Here is a 15,672-nt window from a genome sequence, read left to right on the forward strand (position 1 = left end):
GTTTTTTTATCCTTTGCGTTTTCTTATTTTCTTACCGAAAGTTAATTGCTTTAATGTCAACAAGGTTATGGTTTCACATGTTTATGTTGTGTATGTGCATGTGTGTTTATTTATCTCTCTTATTATAGAAGCCGAGAAATTGAACTTTTTGCATTTCTTTAATATGTGAAAATAGGCACTTTTAATTACCAATACTTCATACATAACACAAACAAACATAAATATATTTTAAGTGAACTGTTTAATTTGTCAAAATGAAAGTCGCGACAGTTATGAGTTCTCGATAGATGACTAATTCTTGACAAATCAATTACGTGACTCAATTGTCGAGATGAACTTCATTCTCGACCGTCAGTTTTCAGTTATGCTCGACAGATAATAAAATCTCGACAAATCAATTTAGTCATCTGTTGATATGAACTATTGCTCTCGATAGTTAAAGTCAGTATTTTTCAACTGATGACTACTTTTTGATAGATCAATTTTGCAGTCATCTGTTGACATGTTCAATTTTGGTTCATCCAAATATTATATGTGTGTTTTGTGTTAACATGTACGAATCATTATAATCTGACATTTTTTGCATTTTTGTTGTACGTTATTCTTGCAGATGAATTTTGAATTCCTAGTTCCCAAGTGCGCCTTTAATTCTCAAAAGAGCAATTTCAAGTTCATGGAAATTGTATTGGAGAATTTTGATAATCGATAGCGGGAAGATTTCTAAAACTTATGCCTTAGGTTCCTGGCCAAGTTACCTGACATGCAATTCTCAACCCAATCATATAGTTTTTGAGAATTCTTAGCCAATGCTTTTATGGCACGAATTTTATTTGTTTTAGAGGATTGGTTTGTTTTTGTACATATTTGTTGATTTGTTTGACTAGCAGAAAATAAAATTAGATTGTTTGATTGAATTCTGATTATAAGAAGTTTAAATATCAAAATACCTTAGGACGATTGCTCTTCTTGCTCTAAAATATGTAACCTTTATTTTCACATTTAGTAGACATATCATAAGTAAAGGAAATAATATTAATAAAACTACTTAAATCATGTTCTTTCATTTGAATGTTCCCTAATAGTAAATGACATGTTCTTCAGGCAAGTGCTACATTTACGATAAAAAAGTACTCATAATAATTGATTACCAACAACTACAAAAGGAAAATCTACGCAACATGTGTGCATATTGTTGAATTTACAGATCATGAAGATTGTAGGTTCTGGATGGAGCGGTGATGGGGGAGCAGCTGAGGCTAGAGCTGCTGTGGGGTTGGACAATCCGGCTCCGAGGTTACAGCGGCCGCAGCTTGTTTGGACTCCACAGCTGCATAAGAGATTTTTTGATGCTGTAGCTCATTTGGGGATAAAAAATGCTGTGCCCAGGACTATATTGCAGCTGATGAGCGTGGATGGACTTACCAGAGAGAATGTTGCTAGCCATTTGACGAAATACAGGCTTTATTTGAAGCGGCTGCAGGTAATTTCCGGTAATTGGAGAGGAGATGTTGGTGTGGATAATGTTAGTGTGGATCCTACTAATCATTTGATGGCAACCTTGCCTGCTCCAGGGCATTTCTCGAATCCACGCTGGCCATATTCCAATCATATTTTGCCCTTTATGCCGGTGGCAGCAATGCAGCAGCAGCAGCATCATCGAATGACGACAGTGGTTGGGCCACGGGTGGAGCTGGAGCTGGGGCTGGGGCCGGGGCCGGAGCCAGAGCCGAGCCACTATCCACAGCTGCAGCAGCAGTTTAGGAATTTTGGGAGCTTACCGCCAAACGAGCATCAGTTTATGAGGCAGTCGCACCAGCAAGTGCAGAGCGTGGGGGTGCCGGTTCATAGTAGTACTGGTTCAGTGGTGTCTCCATTGTCTGTTGAGGATTCGGAGTTGCCTGGGAGGGGAGTCCTCATCACCCTGTTTCCGCCTAGGGACGCTTCAAGTTGAGGTATATCTTTCTCCTCAATTTTGCTTTAGGCATTGTGAAAATATGTGTTTCAATTAACATTTCGTATATATTTTAGCAATTATGAGTTGTAGCTGTTCTTGATAGGTGGAGCTATTAGCATTATTAGGCTTCATACTATGAACTACTGCTTAAATGCTTGTGGCAATCGTGTATATCTCGGTCTCTGTATGTTAAACAGATTCTTCCACTCCGATTTCAACTAGTGAAATCAAACATCAACATAATGCTTAATGAACAAGTGAGAAAAAATCAATTTCATCTTCTTAAATTCTTCAGTGAATTTTCTCTATTTTATACAGCATCATTAGATGTGTTTTTGCTGTAATACAGGGAAAATGACCGCATCCAGATGTACGGGATCATCTTTGAACCAAAACCAAAACCCAGTTGAAGAATAACCCATGGTTGCTAGAGAAAGTATCAGAAATCTGCTTAGATGATGGCCTAAATAAACCCAAGGGCAGAACATCGAGCCCCTGTTTGGTCCCCATTATCTTTCTCATTCTTTTTCTCTTTCTTATTCTCAATCACAATCTTCCATAAAATAATATTACACGCAAATAAAAAACTTTTCATTCTTTTTCAACCACACATTTTTTAAAAAAAATACTATTCCAAACATTAAAATTTGGAAAGAATTGGGGCCAAACGGAGGCCAAATGAAAGAATTTAATGATTTTTGACTGCTAGTAATAGTTCTTCTGGTAGATTGAACATTAGAACATGAACGTGCATAACAGATGTAGATTGCATAATTCTTATTGTCATGGAAACTGCTATGCTATCTTGATTGAATGTAAATGTTTATACAAAAACATGTTTGTATTGAAACACACCTTTGGTAACTAGTACTTTTCTTTCTTTTCTCTGTTTGGGTACTCTTTTAATAGATTATATATGTTCTAGTGTTGTGTTTGGTGTGTATGGCGTTCTATGGACGCCAAGCTCTAGATACAACTCCACGTAAATGAATATTCTTAGAGCCACTGGTATTATCCAGACAATTTGGATAGAATATTGTTAGATTGTAGCATGATCTGTATTCAATTAGACGAAGAGATACTGCATATTTGTTATGGCAACATAAAATCTCATAATACAAATTCGCCAACTGACATGCATTAATTTCTTAAACCATTAAGCATGTGCAAAAAATAATATTTTGCACAATGTTTCCATGTACAATAGTTCCATTACAAGCAAAGTTAACTATTAATTTGGACGGCAATGAAAATACTACATAATTTACAACAATTTTAGTGCCAATCACGTAGGGTTCGACAAATTCAAGAAAACTCTTCACTCGGTCTCATAGTTGGAATAAATTCATAAGCATTTTTCCCATCCTTTCCCATTATCCTCCGTACAGTCATGTTGATGAATATCACGACTTCTTTTTTTGATATTTGAGTAGCTCTCACCAACATAGATGACAAGTCTTTAATGAGATCTTTAGTCTTGCCTTCTCCACTAGAATCATCTTCAGGTTTCCAAACATGCAGCGTAGATATGTCAGAGTCATTCTCAGCTAATAAAACAAAAATTCATATCATCATATGGATAAAATGTCAAAAGTTTCCAAGTGCTCTAAGTTCATAATACCAAATGTCGAAACAAAATTGAAAATACTAAGAATCCAAACTATAAAAACACATGACAAAGCAAACAAGCATTTGCTGAAAAAAAATTCACTTAAAAAACCCAAGCTGTAAAAGAAGATACTTCAGGCCAGAGAACCCAGAAAAGTATTACATCTCTCGCTTTGACATGAGACGAAACCAAATAAGATGTAAACTGAAATATTATATTAGTTACGAAATTATGAAGAATCTGATAATACAGACCAATAATTGATGCAAAAAAGAACAGAACATATCCACTTCCAAAATGAGGGATTTTTCAAGGTGGAAAACCCACCACCAATTCCACTAACATAGATACGTCAGAGACATTCTCAGCTCATACATACAAACTATATCCTTGCACCACGTCACCTCTTAGTCTTCGGAAAAGCACCAAAATACGGTTAATAATGCAAGAAGACCAAAATATAGAATTACCAGATACGTGCGCCTAAGTCATCCAGCCGATTGATTTGCTTCTTCGCGAATTTGGTGGTTTAGCTTATGGGAAGATGACGGATGATAGAGGGAAGGGAGATTAAGGGCACAAATTTATCTTGTGCCGAGATTTTCAAAATTGGAGGGGAAGCGATTTGGGCAAATCGCTAGGGTTCGTCTTTTGAGATTTGGAGGTTATGATTTCGATTCCTCTTCCGGTGTGAAGTCGTTTTGAGATTTTGCGCTGGGGGTGTATTTAATTGGAACTTTTGAAAATTCTGATGGATTTTTTTAGGTGATGATTATTGTAGATTTTTTATAGATTTGTATGAAATTAGTAGAAGTTTTTGATAAACTTCTATGAACTTTCATTTTAAAATTTTTATAGACTTTTGTAGAATTTGAAAGACTATTGAAGATTTTCATTTGAAATAGAATTCATGTGGATCTAGTACAATAGAGAAAGAAAGATAAATGAAAATCGATATAGTTAATAGAAAAAAAATAAATTGAAGCATCCACGTTCGTAGAAGGAAAAAGGGAAAAGATTGAAAAATACAATTTTTTTTTTTTTTTTTTTTGAAAATCTCCCAAAATCTCGTAATTAATGAGAGATAAATTTTAAAATTTTATATGAGTACTTTCTGCTTAAAAGTTAGTACTTCAAAGACTTTTATAAAGTCTCTAAAAGCTATTCAAATTTGAATACCTCAAAACTTATAGAGACTTCTAAAAAGTTTTAATTGAATACACCGTTATTTTTAGAAACTTTTTAAAAGTCTATGAAAGTCTCAATTGAATATTCCTAAACTTTTTAAATATCAAAATGTCATTAAAAGTTTCAATTGAATGCACTCCCTTAAAACGTTTGTTTTCAAGAAAACAACTCCTCCGTGGCAGGAGTGAGACATATCGTTGTGCCATATCAGCAACCATTGAAACGGAATTTTAGGGAGTGAGGAATGGAAATAACTTTCGGTAAGTTAAATGACCACTCAGCATCATAAGAAAGTTCAGTTACCACAACATGTAACTAATGAAACTTTTTACTCACTTGCTTTTGTACTTGGAAAACTATTTTGTAATTGGCATTTTGTTTTGTGTTTTTTAGTTTCCACAATGACTTTTGGATGTATAATTAGCCGGACAAAACAAAAAAAATACAACTAAATAATACTGTAAAGGCTTCCAAAATCCTATAAAATTTAAGCTTGGCCAAGCATCCTATGCCGATATGATACGTCAAAATAAATGTGATGTGATTTTTTTAATAAAAAAGTGACACTTGATTTAGAAGATTTTCATATACAAAATCACATAATGGTACGTAGACAAGTGTGCGGTTAATGTGTTCATGAGATTCTTGGTTAGCTTGTAGTATGATTTTGTTTATTATTATTATTATTTTTTTTTTTTTATGACCGTGGGTATCGAGGCCAACTTACGCGTACTTCGACTAATCCCACGAGCCCTAAAATTTACACACAGGTACTTATCTCAATTGTCTTGAAGGAACTCGAACTGGTGATCACTAACGAACAAACCCAAAATCTGACCATCGAGCTACTTCTCAGGATTATGATATTGCTTGTTTTTAGCTGAAATATGCATGTAATTATTTTTCATTTTTTTTTATAGGTTTTGACTGAATAATAACTTTTTGATTATAAAACAAAATACGCGCCATTGCTACCTGAATAAAATTCCATTGTTGCTTTGAAGGGAAATTTGTTGCGGCCCGTTTGTCAAATTTTAAGTGAACGGAAAGAAACGTGTTGTTTAATTTAAAGGTAACACATTATTTTTGTTATATTTTTAAAATGACATGTTGCACATTTCAAAATAATTAGAATTCTCAATTTTTAAAATGTCATGTGACTCATGTGTGTGTGTATATATATATATATATCCTACTTACTATAAAAGACACAATATGTCAATTACTGTTCATTCAGGACGGATTTTGAGTTTTCCTATTTTACCCTTCAATATCCCATTTCACTTCTGAAATGTGGTCTAATGGTCTTCTCTGTTTCTGCTTTTTTTTTCCCAAATTTAAAGCCCATTTTGGACTGTTTCAGATTTGCCAACCGGAATTATTGACTTCCCTATCTCACAGAGGGGGAACACTAACGATATTATTAACTTTCCTCTCACAAAGAGACCCACTAATGGTCAGAAAATTCATTTCTTTTGGTAAAAAATTTATCTCTCCATGCTGCGCAGAGAGATCATTTGGCACATTTTTTTTCAGTATCATCACTTTTCGAGCCATCATTTCCATTTTCTCACGCAACTTCAAATTCTTTCTTTCTTGTTTTTTATTTTTTTTCAATTTTTTTTTTACCTAATAACAGTGAATATACTTTTTAATGTTCATTTCTGTTCGCTTATGTTCACATTGAACGAGTTATTTTGTGGAATTTTTTTTTTTGGAAGGTCATTTGATTTAAATTAGAAGAAAACCGCACAACACGGAGACCACGATAAATGTTACTGACTACAACTCTGCATGAATACCATTTCAGCTTCTTATTTAGCTAATTTTCATCATTTATGAATTATTTATTATGTGATTTTAATGTTATCTGTAAGTCATTTTGTTGAGAGTACTTAAAGTGATCTTCACCTATTGCATTGCATATCATTATGATCTATCGGGTAATATTTTTACTTCTTTTTTTTCCCAATGAACCTTCTTCCTTGTTCACTGGTTACATATTAATATTTTGGTACATAGCACAATTATGAATTGTCAAACATTTGTAAACTTAGAAAGATTAGCATCATCCCCATTAATTTCTTCCTTGGGAAGAAAATTAGTTAACAAACACTTTTTAGTTAAATCTCACCAGAATACTATCCTTATTAAATTTCACTAATGATTGTCGATTTCTATAAGATTTAGATGAAAATTTAATGAATCCATTAATATTTGACATGTTAATATTACCTTAAAAATATTACAATCCGTGCATTGCACGGGGCCAGAATGTGACGAGCACTATTCATTCAGGACGTATTTTATGTTTCCCTATTTTACCCTTGAATATCCCACAATATCTCACTTCACTTATGAAATCACTACTAATGGTCTTCATACGCGTGTGTGGTGCTACTGTTTTGCCTGATTTGAATTTTTACTTCAAAAAAAAAAAAATTGATGTCATACCACATAATATTTTTTTAAGAAATGATGTAAATTATATTGAGAAAATTGTTGTGAAAAAATAATAAATATTAATAAAATAATTGATTTTAAAAATAAAAAAAAGACGAAATTATGCGTATTTTTTAACACACACGTTTGATGTGTGTTTAACTATTTTTCGATATTCATTTAGATCATTCGATGTTTCTATGATATAGTTCTTGAAATGAGCTTTGATAGAATATAGAAGATTTATGCATTCGACTGCTGTACAATTGTAGATGAATTTTTAATGTTAATTTGTTATCGAAATTCTAAATTTTTTAAATGATGTCTCTTTTGACATTAAAAAAATTAAAAGTTTATTAGGAAATTTTCTAAATGATGTCAAAAATTTTATTAGATTATTTAAAAATTTAATTGATCTAGAGGAAAAAGTAACAATAAGAAAAGAAATTCCTAAAAATGATCGAATTTCTTTTATATATAAATTTTTTTCAGATGCTAAAATAATCAAGATGAAGAATTAGTTGGCCTCAATTTTATGTTGCTATAATTGAAATATATTTTTTGGGGATAGGATAAATGTTTCCTTGATGCATGGATTAAAAATCCAAATTATTGAAACTCATAATTTATATATCAAACATTATTTTAGTCTGAATGTTTATTTTACATATAAAGGATTTATTTGATGATAAATATATTCAATATAATTAAATCATGTAATTAATCGAATCGTTTCTTATTGTTCAATATCCAATCGATTAAATGAAAAGTTTTTTATTTACATGTAATATTATTTTATAGAAGATTCTACGATTGAAAATAAAATAGAGAAAAAATGAAAAAAAAAATTAATGGAGTCAAACACAAACTGAGCCACAGTATAATATTTTATCACTTAAATGGGGTTGAGATTTTTGTTTAATCACCCAATTTAATATATTTGAATTTAATCCTCAAAAATTTATATATATTTAAAATATTCAATATCGTCAACTAAATTAGTCCACATCTTTTCGACTAAGTATTAAAAATATTCAACATTGTGGTGCTGTTGTTTTGCCTAATTTGAATTTTTACGTCCAAAAAAAAAAAAAAAAAAAAGTTTTGTTTTGCTTAATTTGAATTTTTACGTCCAAAAAAAAAAAAAAAAATAGTTCACGTCATACCAATTGAGAAAATTGTTATGAAAAAATAACAAATATTAATAAAATAATTGATTTTTTTAAGAAAAAACTAGTTATACGCATTTTTAACAAATACGTTTGATGTACGTTTAACTATTTTCGATATTCATTTAGATAATTCGATATGTCTATGATATAGTTCTCGAAATGAGTTTCCAGAAAATATAGAAAATTCATGCATTCGACTATCGTACAATCATCGACATATACTACAATAAAAGAGTGAATGTGGCGAACACTATTCATTCAGGACGTATTTTGTGTTTTCCTATTTTACCCTTGAATATCTCAGAATATCTCACTTCACTCCTACAATCACTACTAATGGTCTTTATATATATATATATATATATAACGTTTGATGTACGTTTAATTATTTTCGATATTTATTTAGATTATTCGATATGTTTATAATATAGTTCTCAAAATAAGTTTCGAAAGAATATATAAAATTTATGCATTCGATCACCATACAATAGTCAATAAATTTTTAAAGTTAGCTTGTTAAAGAAATTCTTAATTTTTTAAATGATGTGTCTTTTGACATTAAAAAAATTTGAAAAGCTTATTACGAAATAAAGGTGCAAAATTGCTTTGTGCATCACGGAGCAAATGCACCATGATGTACGGAGTTGCTCTGTGACATGGAGCAGTTTTGCTCCCGTGTCACGGAGCATGTGCAACAATATATATATTTTTTAAATGATGCTACGTGTCAATTTTTTGTCATTGAGTGATTGATATTTTTTTGTGTCAATTTCTTTTACACTGGATGATTTATTTAGTTTTTTTTTATAAAAATCTACAAAAAATTTTCTATGTTCTCTTGAAACTCTTTTCGAAAACTATATTATAGACACATCGAATGATTTAAATGAATATCGAAAATAGTTAAACGTACATTAAACTGTATGTTAAAAAATACGTATAACTTGCATTTTTTCTTAAAAAAATTAATTATTTTATTAATGTTTATTATTTTGTCGCGATAATTTTCTTAATATAATTTACATCATTTTCTTTAAAAAAAGATTATGTGTATGACGTTAATTATTTTTCTTTTTGGACGTAAAAATTCCTAATAAATTTATTATCATTTTATAATTTATATGAGTTATAAATTGTTATACTATTTTTCCTACTTTTCTCCATTTCTTTACGTAATATCTATAAAAATATATATATACTTCTTTTCTTCATTCCTTTACGCAACAAGTAATCAAATTTATAGATTTATTGAAAGAAATAAATAGATATTTTGACACGATAATATTACCTAAAAAAATGACATAACCCGTGCAATGCACACGTGGAAAACTAGTATATATATATATCTCTCTTGTTATGTAAATAATCAAGCATCAAGTGAGATGAAATACAAGCCATTTTTTTATCTCCCTGTATGCTCTTGTCAATTTTTTTGTTGAAAAGTCGTGCATCTTTTCAATTAAGAGGTCCCACATTATTCATTCATGCAGTGCTAGATTAGCATTAAACAAAGATTAATTTATGTATAAGTTTACAGTGTTAAGACATGAAATTTTTATTACGTCAGAAAAGAATTAAATTAGCTTCATTTTTTTTTAGATAATTGTATGCCTCGTTTTTTCCTTTCAAAAGTGACACTGTGAAATCAAATGTATAAAAATTATATATCTAATTTGTAATAATTTCTATTTTTCACTATTTTGTTATGTTAAATAATTGACTTTTGAGACTTACCACTTTGTTGAGGCGTCACATATTTTTAAGATTATTACATTGACTTAGAAAATGACATGTTGTGTTACTTTTTAATTAAAAGATAATACACAATTAATTTCTAATAGAATGAACAACATCTCGGACTAAGCTTAAAATTTGATAATAAGAATTTCTTGAACAATATTTAGATATTAATTTTATTTTGTTGTTGTATTAAATATGAATTCAGTTTTCATTATAGAGAAAGTTAAATGTCATGTCAATTTTTAATTAAAAGGTCTCATATTATGTAATTTGACTATGTACTGTATTTTTTAATTTCAAAGCACCTTTCTTCTGATTTTCCAAAAGCTCTTGATTTTGGAGGTATTTGTTTAAGGGATAATTCTATATGTAGATTATGGTATCCATAAGGTGTCTATAATGTATATGTGAAATTTCATGATTGGAAGGTTGAAAAAATCGTTTTTTAAATCTCTAATAATGTTATGTTACTTGTACATTATGGACACTATAATGTACATGTCGCATAACCCTTGTTTAAGTTTTCCCGACAGTATGATTCAACCCGAGAAGCCCAGCAGGGCCAACAAGATGTGTTAGAACTCTTCTTTCCATTGAAGTTCAAACTCGACGTTTACAATATAGGAAATTACATGGGAAAATTTGCTTAAAGCCCACATATAAGATTCACTATTCAAAATTAAGATGGCATAATTTTACTTTCATTAATCAGTTTATGTTTATCTAAAATCTAATTAGCTATTTTGAAATTTTTATCTATAACAATTCTCCCAAGTATTCTCTCTCTACCTCCACCATCTACACCATGTTTGCTCTCTCTCTCTCTCTCTCTCTCTCTCTCTCTCACTCTATCTAAAATACACACACGGTGCTCTCTATACACACGTTTCTCTCCCTACCCCCCCCCCCCCCCCCCCCCCCCCCCTATAAATAATAATTTCTGAGAAAGTTATGTCAACTAGTGTATATTTTGAGTATTCCAACCGCAAGATCTACCTACCTCACCTTCCATTCAATGCAGCGCCGACTCTACAACGACGGCCGCTCACGTTGGGCGCAACGACTCTGATTTTAGATCCGGATCTACAAATTGAAAAAAATAAAATAATAATATTTACTAAAGACATAAAATAAATAAAAACAATAAAAATATAAATAAAAAACAAAAATAAATAAATAAACGGGGCATAAATGGGGAAGGGGACTTGCCTCGCCTTGTTCCTCTTTAACCGGGTATGGGAATGGAGGAGGTGACAATAATATCTGATGAAACCAGGGGCGGACCCAGACCATTTGAACTGTGGGGTCAAAAAAAAAAAAATTTCGAACAACGTATCATGAAAAAAAGGAAAAATCGGTTGTTTACTGTTCATATTCGATATGTGCACTTTGGGAAGAAATCGTTGGATTATATGATATATTTATGGACTAAATAATGGATATGGACCATGTGATATGAATATAGATTTAGAATTTGGACTTTTTGAGGCAGAAAATTAAGTTTTCAGCGTTAAAAAAAACAGAAAATTAAGTTTTAAGAACCAAAAAAAATAAAAAAAATAAAAAAAAATAAAAACCAGAAAACTGTGGGGTCATTTGACCCCACATGACCCCATGTGGGTCCGCCCGTGGATGAAACCGAAGTGAGAATGACCAACTCGTCCTATACCTGCACTGTTGCCATCTCTATTTCCTATTGGACCCCCTTTCTTATCTTATTGACTTTAATTTAATGGTGATGCTTTCTAAGCCTCTCCTCCAATATCAATAGCGTTGCCAGCCTAAAACCTACGAAAAGTAGCGGGGCTCTTCTTCCAATGTGGGAATTAGTAGGAGAAGAAGATTGAATATTTTGTATGCGTAGAGTATGAAAAACAACTCTATCGCTTTAATTATCAAAGCTCAGAATCTAATCTTTTTACTTAAGACGATCTGTATTTATTTATAGTGGCAGTGGTGGAAGAAACATATTTTCATCCCATGTGATGAGGGCTCTAGCAAGCTCCTCAATTTCTCCTATATTTCAGGAGTCAATATGGGGACGTGTTTGTAACCTCCTCAACCGTCGAGAATAACCTTGTGTGTGTAGTTTTCAACAAATATTGCTTACATTACAGCCTCAATCATGAAAAAGTGCAACATAGGACTTTTTTTTAATGCAATTGAGCTAAATTTAGTAAAGAATGAAAAATGAAAATACCCTCAAAAAAAAAAAAAAAAAAAAAGCCACTACACTTTTAAATTTTTCATTTGGTTAACCGGAAAAAAAAATGACAAACTTGCTGCCTTTTCAATTTCCCTATTTTTTAAGCATGTTTTATGAATAACCAATATGATTGAACCTAGTAACCTTGAGTATCTAGAAAATTAAATAAATTATTTTTAAATATAATTTTTTTAAACAATAGACCGTCAACACTTGTTATAATTTGTTATTAAACCTCCTAATAGAGATCCACTTTTCACATCTACTGACAATATTTATATACAATTGAGCAAAAAAGACTTACAACAATGAAAAAAATGGAAGCAGCACCCGAACAAAAGAGATAAATTCGAACATGTGATACACATTCGAAAATGTATCAATATATACACTACACTGTTTAGTGCGCCAAATACTCCATATGGAGAATAGGAGCATTTGTGGAAATTATGTACAAAAACGTCGTGCTCTGTCTGCTACCTTGCATGACATGGGAGACATTGTGATGCCAAGTTTGACGATTAATGCTGACTTACTAAGATTTACTGCATTCTGGTGGGAAGGGAACTGTACGTCATATGTGAGGCTCCTTCTGAAAGTTGAGGTATTATTATGTCATTTTCCGAGTGCTTAATTTGTTTCTATTGTCCAGTTTACATATTTACTTCATTTCTTCTAATACGAAAATGTGTCGCAATAAATAACTTCTTCTTTTGCCAATAAAATTATTTGTTATGTATGCCCTAAAGCTTGAAATCCGATAAACAAGGATAAAAATTGATAGGCAAAGACATTGAAGTTTTATTGTTGATCAATATATCATGGAGCTGCTGTTGATTGATCCGGATGTAAGGTCATTGGCAGTGTTACTTTGTTCTGTCGAAGCTATGCCTCTCTGATTCGGCAATTTGTATGGAGTATTCTAACTGCTGTGTGCTGTGGAAACAGAGTTTAATCCGAGCCGACAGCGTTAGTCCTAAAAATAGTAAACATGATGGCTTGATCCAAAAGATTGTTTACCAAGAATTTTTGTACCCTAGTACTGGAACCTTGAGGAATGGAGAAGTTTTTTCTGTTTGTGAGACTGATATGAATGGTTATGAACTCTAACAACATGTTTGGGGCATAGTATTGGACGATATCAAACAAGATAAATATAAGATTTCAAATTCATTCTTGTTTTCTTGTCTGTTCTTCTTTCAGAATCTTAATAATGTAATCCGATGCTAAGTCTGTTCAATATTGGAACCTGTAAGCTTGACGTAGGAGGGTGTAAGATCATAGGGAAGACTCCATCAATACCTTTCATTTATTTAGAATCTTAAATATTCATAATTGTGACATACTACTTAATCCACAAAAATAATCTATATATAGCACAACAAATTTCTTGATCTGCTTTGTCAGGCAGTGTCACTTGTTCTGTTTAAGCAAGCCTCTCTGTTTTTCAATGGAATATTATAATTGCTGTTTTTGAGGGAATCTAGTTGAAGCTTGGTTGACACATAATTAGTCGTAAACATTATGGTCTAGTCACTTTACAGATTAGGATTGATGTTTGATCTTCATATCTTTCAGCTTTAACTCTGCATTGAGTGTCTCAAACATATTGGTGATGTGACTTTTGGGACGACGTGGCTATGTTTACATTTTTGAGTTTCCGTCCATAACTGGAATATCAATTCAGTTTAAACACTTCTTCTATGTACACTTTGCTTTTACTGAGTTGCTTTTAATTTCTGATGTTCTTAAGAATTAATTAGAATTCCTTGTTTAAGGTTTTAGGCTGGTGTGTCAACTGTCGACAATCCATGTGAAGGCCGCTATGCTGAGACCATTGAAAACTATCACAGACTTGTCTTTCCTTGTGAGATGCTTATTTTCTTTCCCATAATGTGATATCAATGCAGAAGGGATGATTATTTGTTTTCCTAATTCCGAATTGTTGTGCTTATTGAAAGAAAAAGGGCGAGGAATGTGCAAATATTGAATAATAGACTTAACCGTGTGACGTAATAGAAAAGTATAAGAAGTAAAGAGATTAAGTTCTGTAACCAACATGAAATGAAGTGTTTTTGAACTGACGGTAGAGGCAATTACACCTAACTATGCACGTCATATTTTGGAAAGCTATTCTCCTAGTGTTTTCTAAAGAAATAAAATACTAAAGAACGTGAAAATTTATTTTTAATTTCAAATGTTTGCTTCTTCCTGTCAAGCAGAATAGGTATTCTTTCATTCTCTTTTTTTATGCAGTTTCATTTTTCTGAATTATTCATCTAAATTTCTTGTCCATAATTGTTGTAGTGTAATGCTCAAAGAATATGGGAATAGTCGATTGACGTCGACGTCTTCTTAATGGTCTAGCCTACTAAAAATTGCGGGAGAGGAAACTGATCAGGCTAAAGATATTAGTAATGTTATTCAATACAACTGCCCTTTAGGCTTATTCTATAACACCAGTTACATCAATCTTCGATACATCCATAATCCCATGAATCTCTTATCACCGTATATTATGCTCCCCATGATTGTTTAGCTGTAGTCACAAATCAAAGATCAGAACAGGTTGTAATGTGCTTGATAAGTGTTCTTCAACATAAGCTTTTTGCTGTCAAACTCATAAAGGCGTGTTTGGTACACAGTATTAGTTGGAGTACTCATCAAGTTCAATTGAGGAGATTTTAGATTCCCTTGTTTCTACTGTATAACTCACCTTACCATTTACCAAAAGAAAAGCATGTTTATTAAAAGATCGAGATACTTACCTTGTTGAGAGAGAGCCCAATTGTTATCTACTCCAACATGCCATGCTAAGTTGTTGTCGGAAATTCGACTAACGCAATCAAAAGAAGAAATAAAATAAGCAGAAAAATAGACAGTAAATGAAGCGAGGTATGCCAATAAAGTAAGCAAATCTCCTTAAGACAGATTTCGCCCCCCAATGAAGTGCAAACGGAATTATGGACGTCTGTCTCCCAAGATACAACGCTCCTTCCAAAGTCGATACTGCACAATACCAACCTTGTCGGTCGAACCAATGAATGATCGTACTTGAACGGAATAACGACGGAAGTATAAGAGATTTGTTACGAGCAGAATATGGAGATAGAAGAATTTAGAAATCAATTGAATTCGTAATTGATTTGGTGTGTCAAAAAACGAATCTGGGGTTCCCTATTTATAGAGATTGAAGTGTCTCATGGAACAGGTGTGTGACATTTCAGGAACTGGTGCACCACTTGGTCTGATTCGTCTTAGCCATTGGATCGCACTATTTTTATGATCTGACGGCCCAGATTGAACCATGAAGTGAAGTGTCCATTCATCATGCCTATTCACCAATTTCTGAACAGTCACA

General features: G+C 32.0%; 2 protein-coding genes and 1 long non-coding RNA gene across 5 annotated transcripts in view; 1 reads left to right on the forward strand and 2 right to left on the reverse strand.

Annotated features, from left to right (window-relative positions):
* Positions 1–6: 6 nt before the first annotated feature.
* Positions 7–2,841, forward strand: LOC111399633 (transcription activator GLK2-like). 3 transcript variants are annotated; one of them, XM_023027066.1, is made up of 2 exons: positions 7–1,952; positions 2,282–2,841. In XM_023027066.1, the coding sequence occupies exon 1, from the start codon at positions 1,208–1,210 to the stop codon at positions 1,949–1,951; it is 744 nt and encodes a 247-aa protein (XP_022882834.1). In that variant the 5' UTR covers positions 7–1,207; the 3' UTR covers position 1,952; positions 2,282–2,841. The 3 variants fall into 3 exon arrangements, with proteins under 3 accessions (XP_022882834.1, XP_022882832.1, XP_022882833.1); XM_023027064.1 differs by having other exon boundaries at positions 2,304–2,841; XM_023027065.1 differs by lacking the exon at positions 2,282–2,841 and adding an exon at positions 2,058–2,172.
* Positions 2,842–3,067: 226 nt separating this feature from the next.
* On the reverse strand, positions 3,068–4,270 carry LOC111399634. The gene is made up of 2 exons (XR_002703771.1): positions 4,034–4,270; positions 3,068–3,453 (listed from the first exon to the last, which is right to left on the reverse strand). It is a non-coding gene; the product is annotated as an uncharacterized LOC111399634 (long non-coding RNA).
* Positions 4,271–14,634: 10,364 nt separating this feature from the next.
* LOC111399636 (chitotriosidase-1-like) overlaps positions 14,635–15,672 on the reverse strand; it is a 2,526-nt gene continuing 1,488 nt past the window's right edge. Inside the window, exon 2 of the mRNA XM_023027067.1 lies at positions 14,635–14,850. Within this exon, the coding sequence (XP_022882835.1) occupies positions 14,828–14,850 (23 nt within the window). The 3' untranslated portion in view covers positions 14,635–14,827. The remainder of the gene's footprint in view (positions 14,851–15,672) is intronic.

Source organism: Olea europaea, chromosome 9 (assembly GCF_002742605.1).
Source record: "Olea europaea var. sylvestris chromosome 9, O_europaea_v1, whole genome shotgun sequence".
Lineage (NCBI taxonomy): Eukaryota > Viridiplantae > Streptophyta > Magnoliopsida > Lamiales > Oleaceae > Olea > Olea europaea.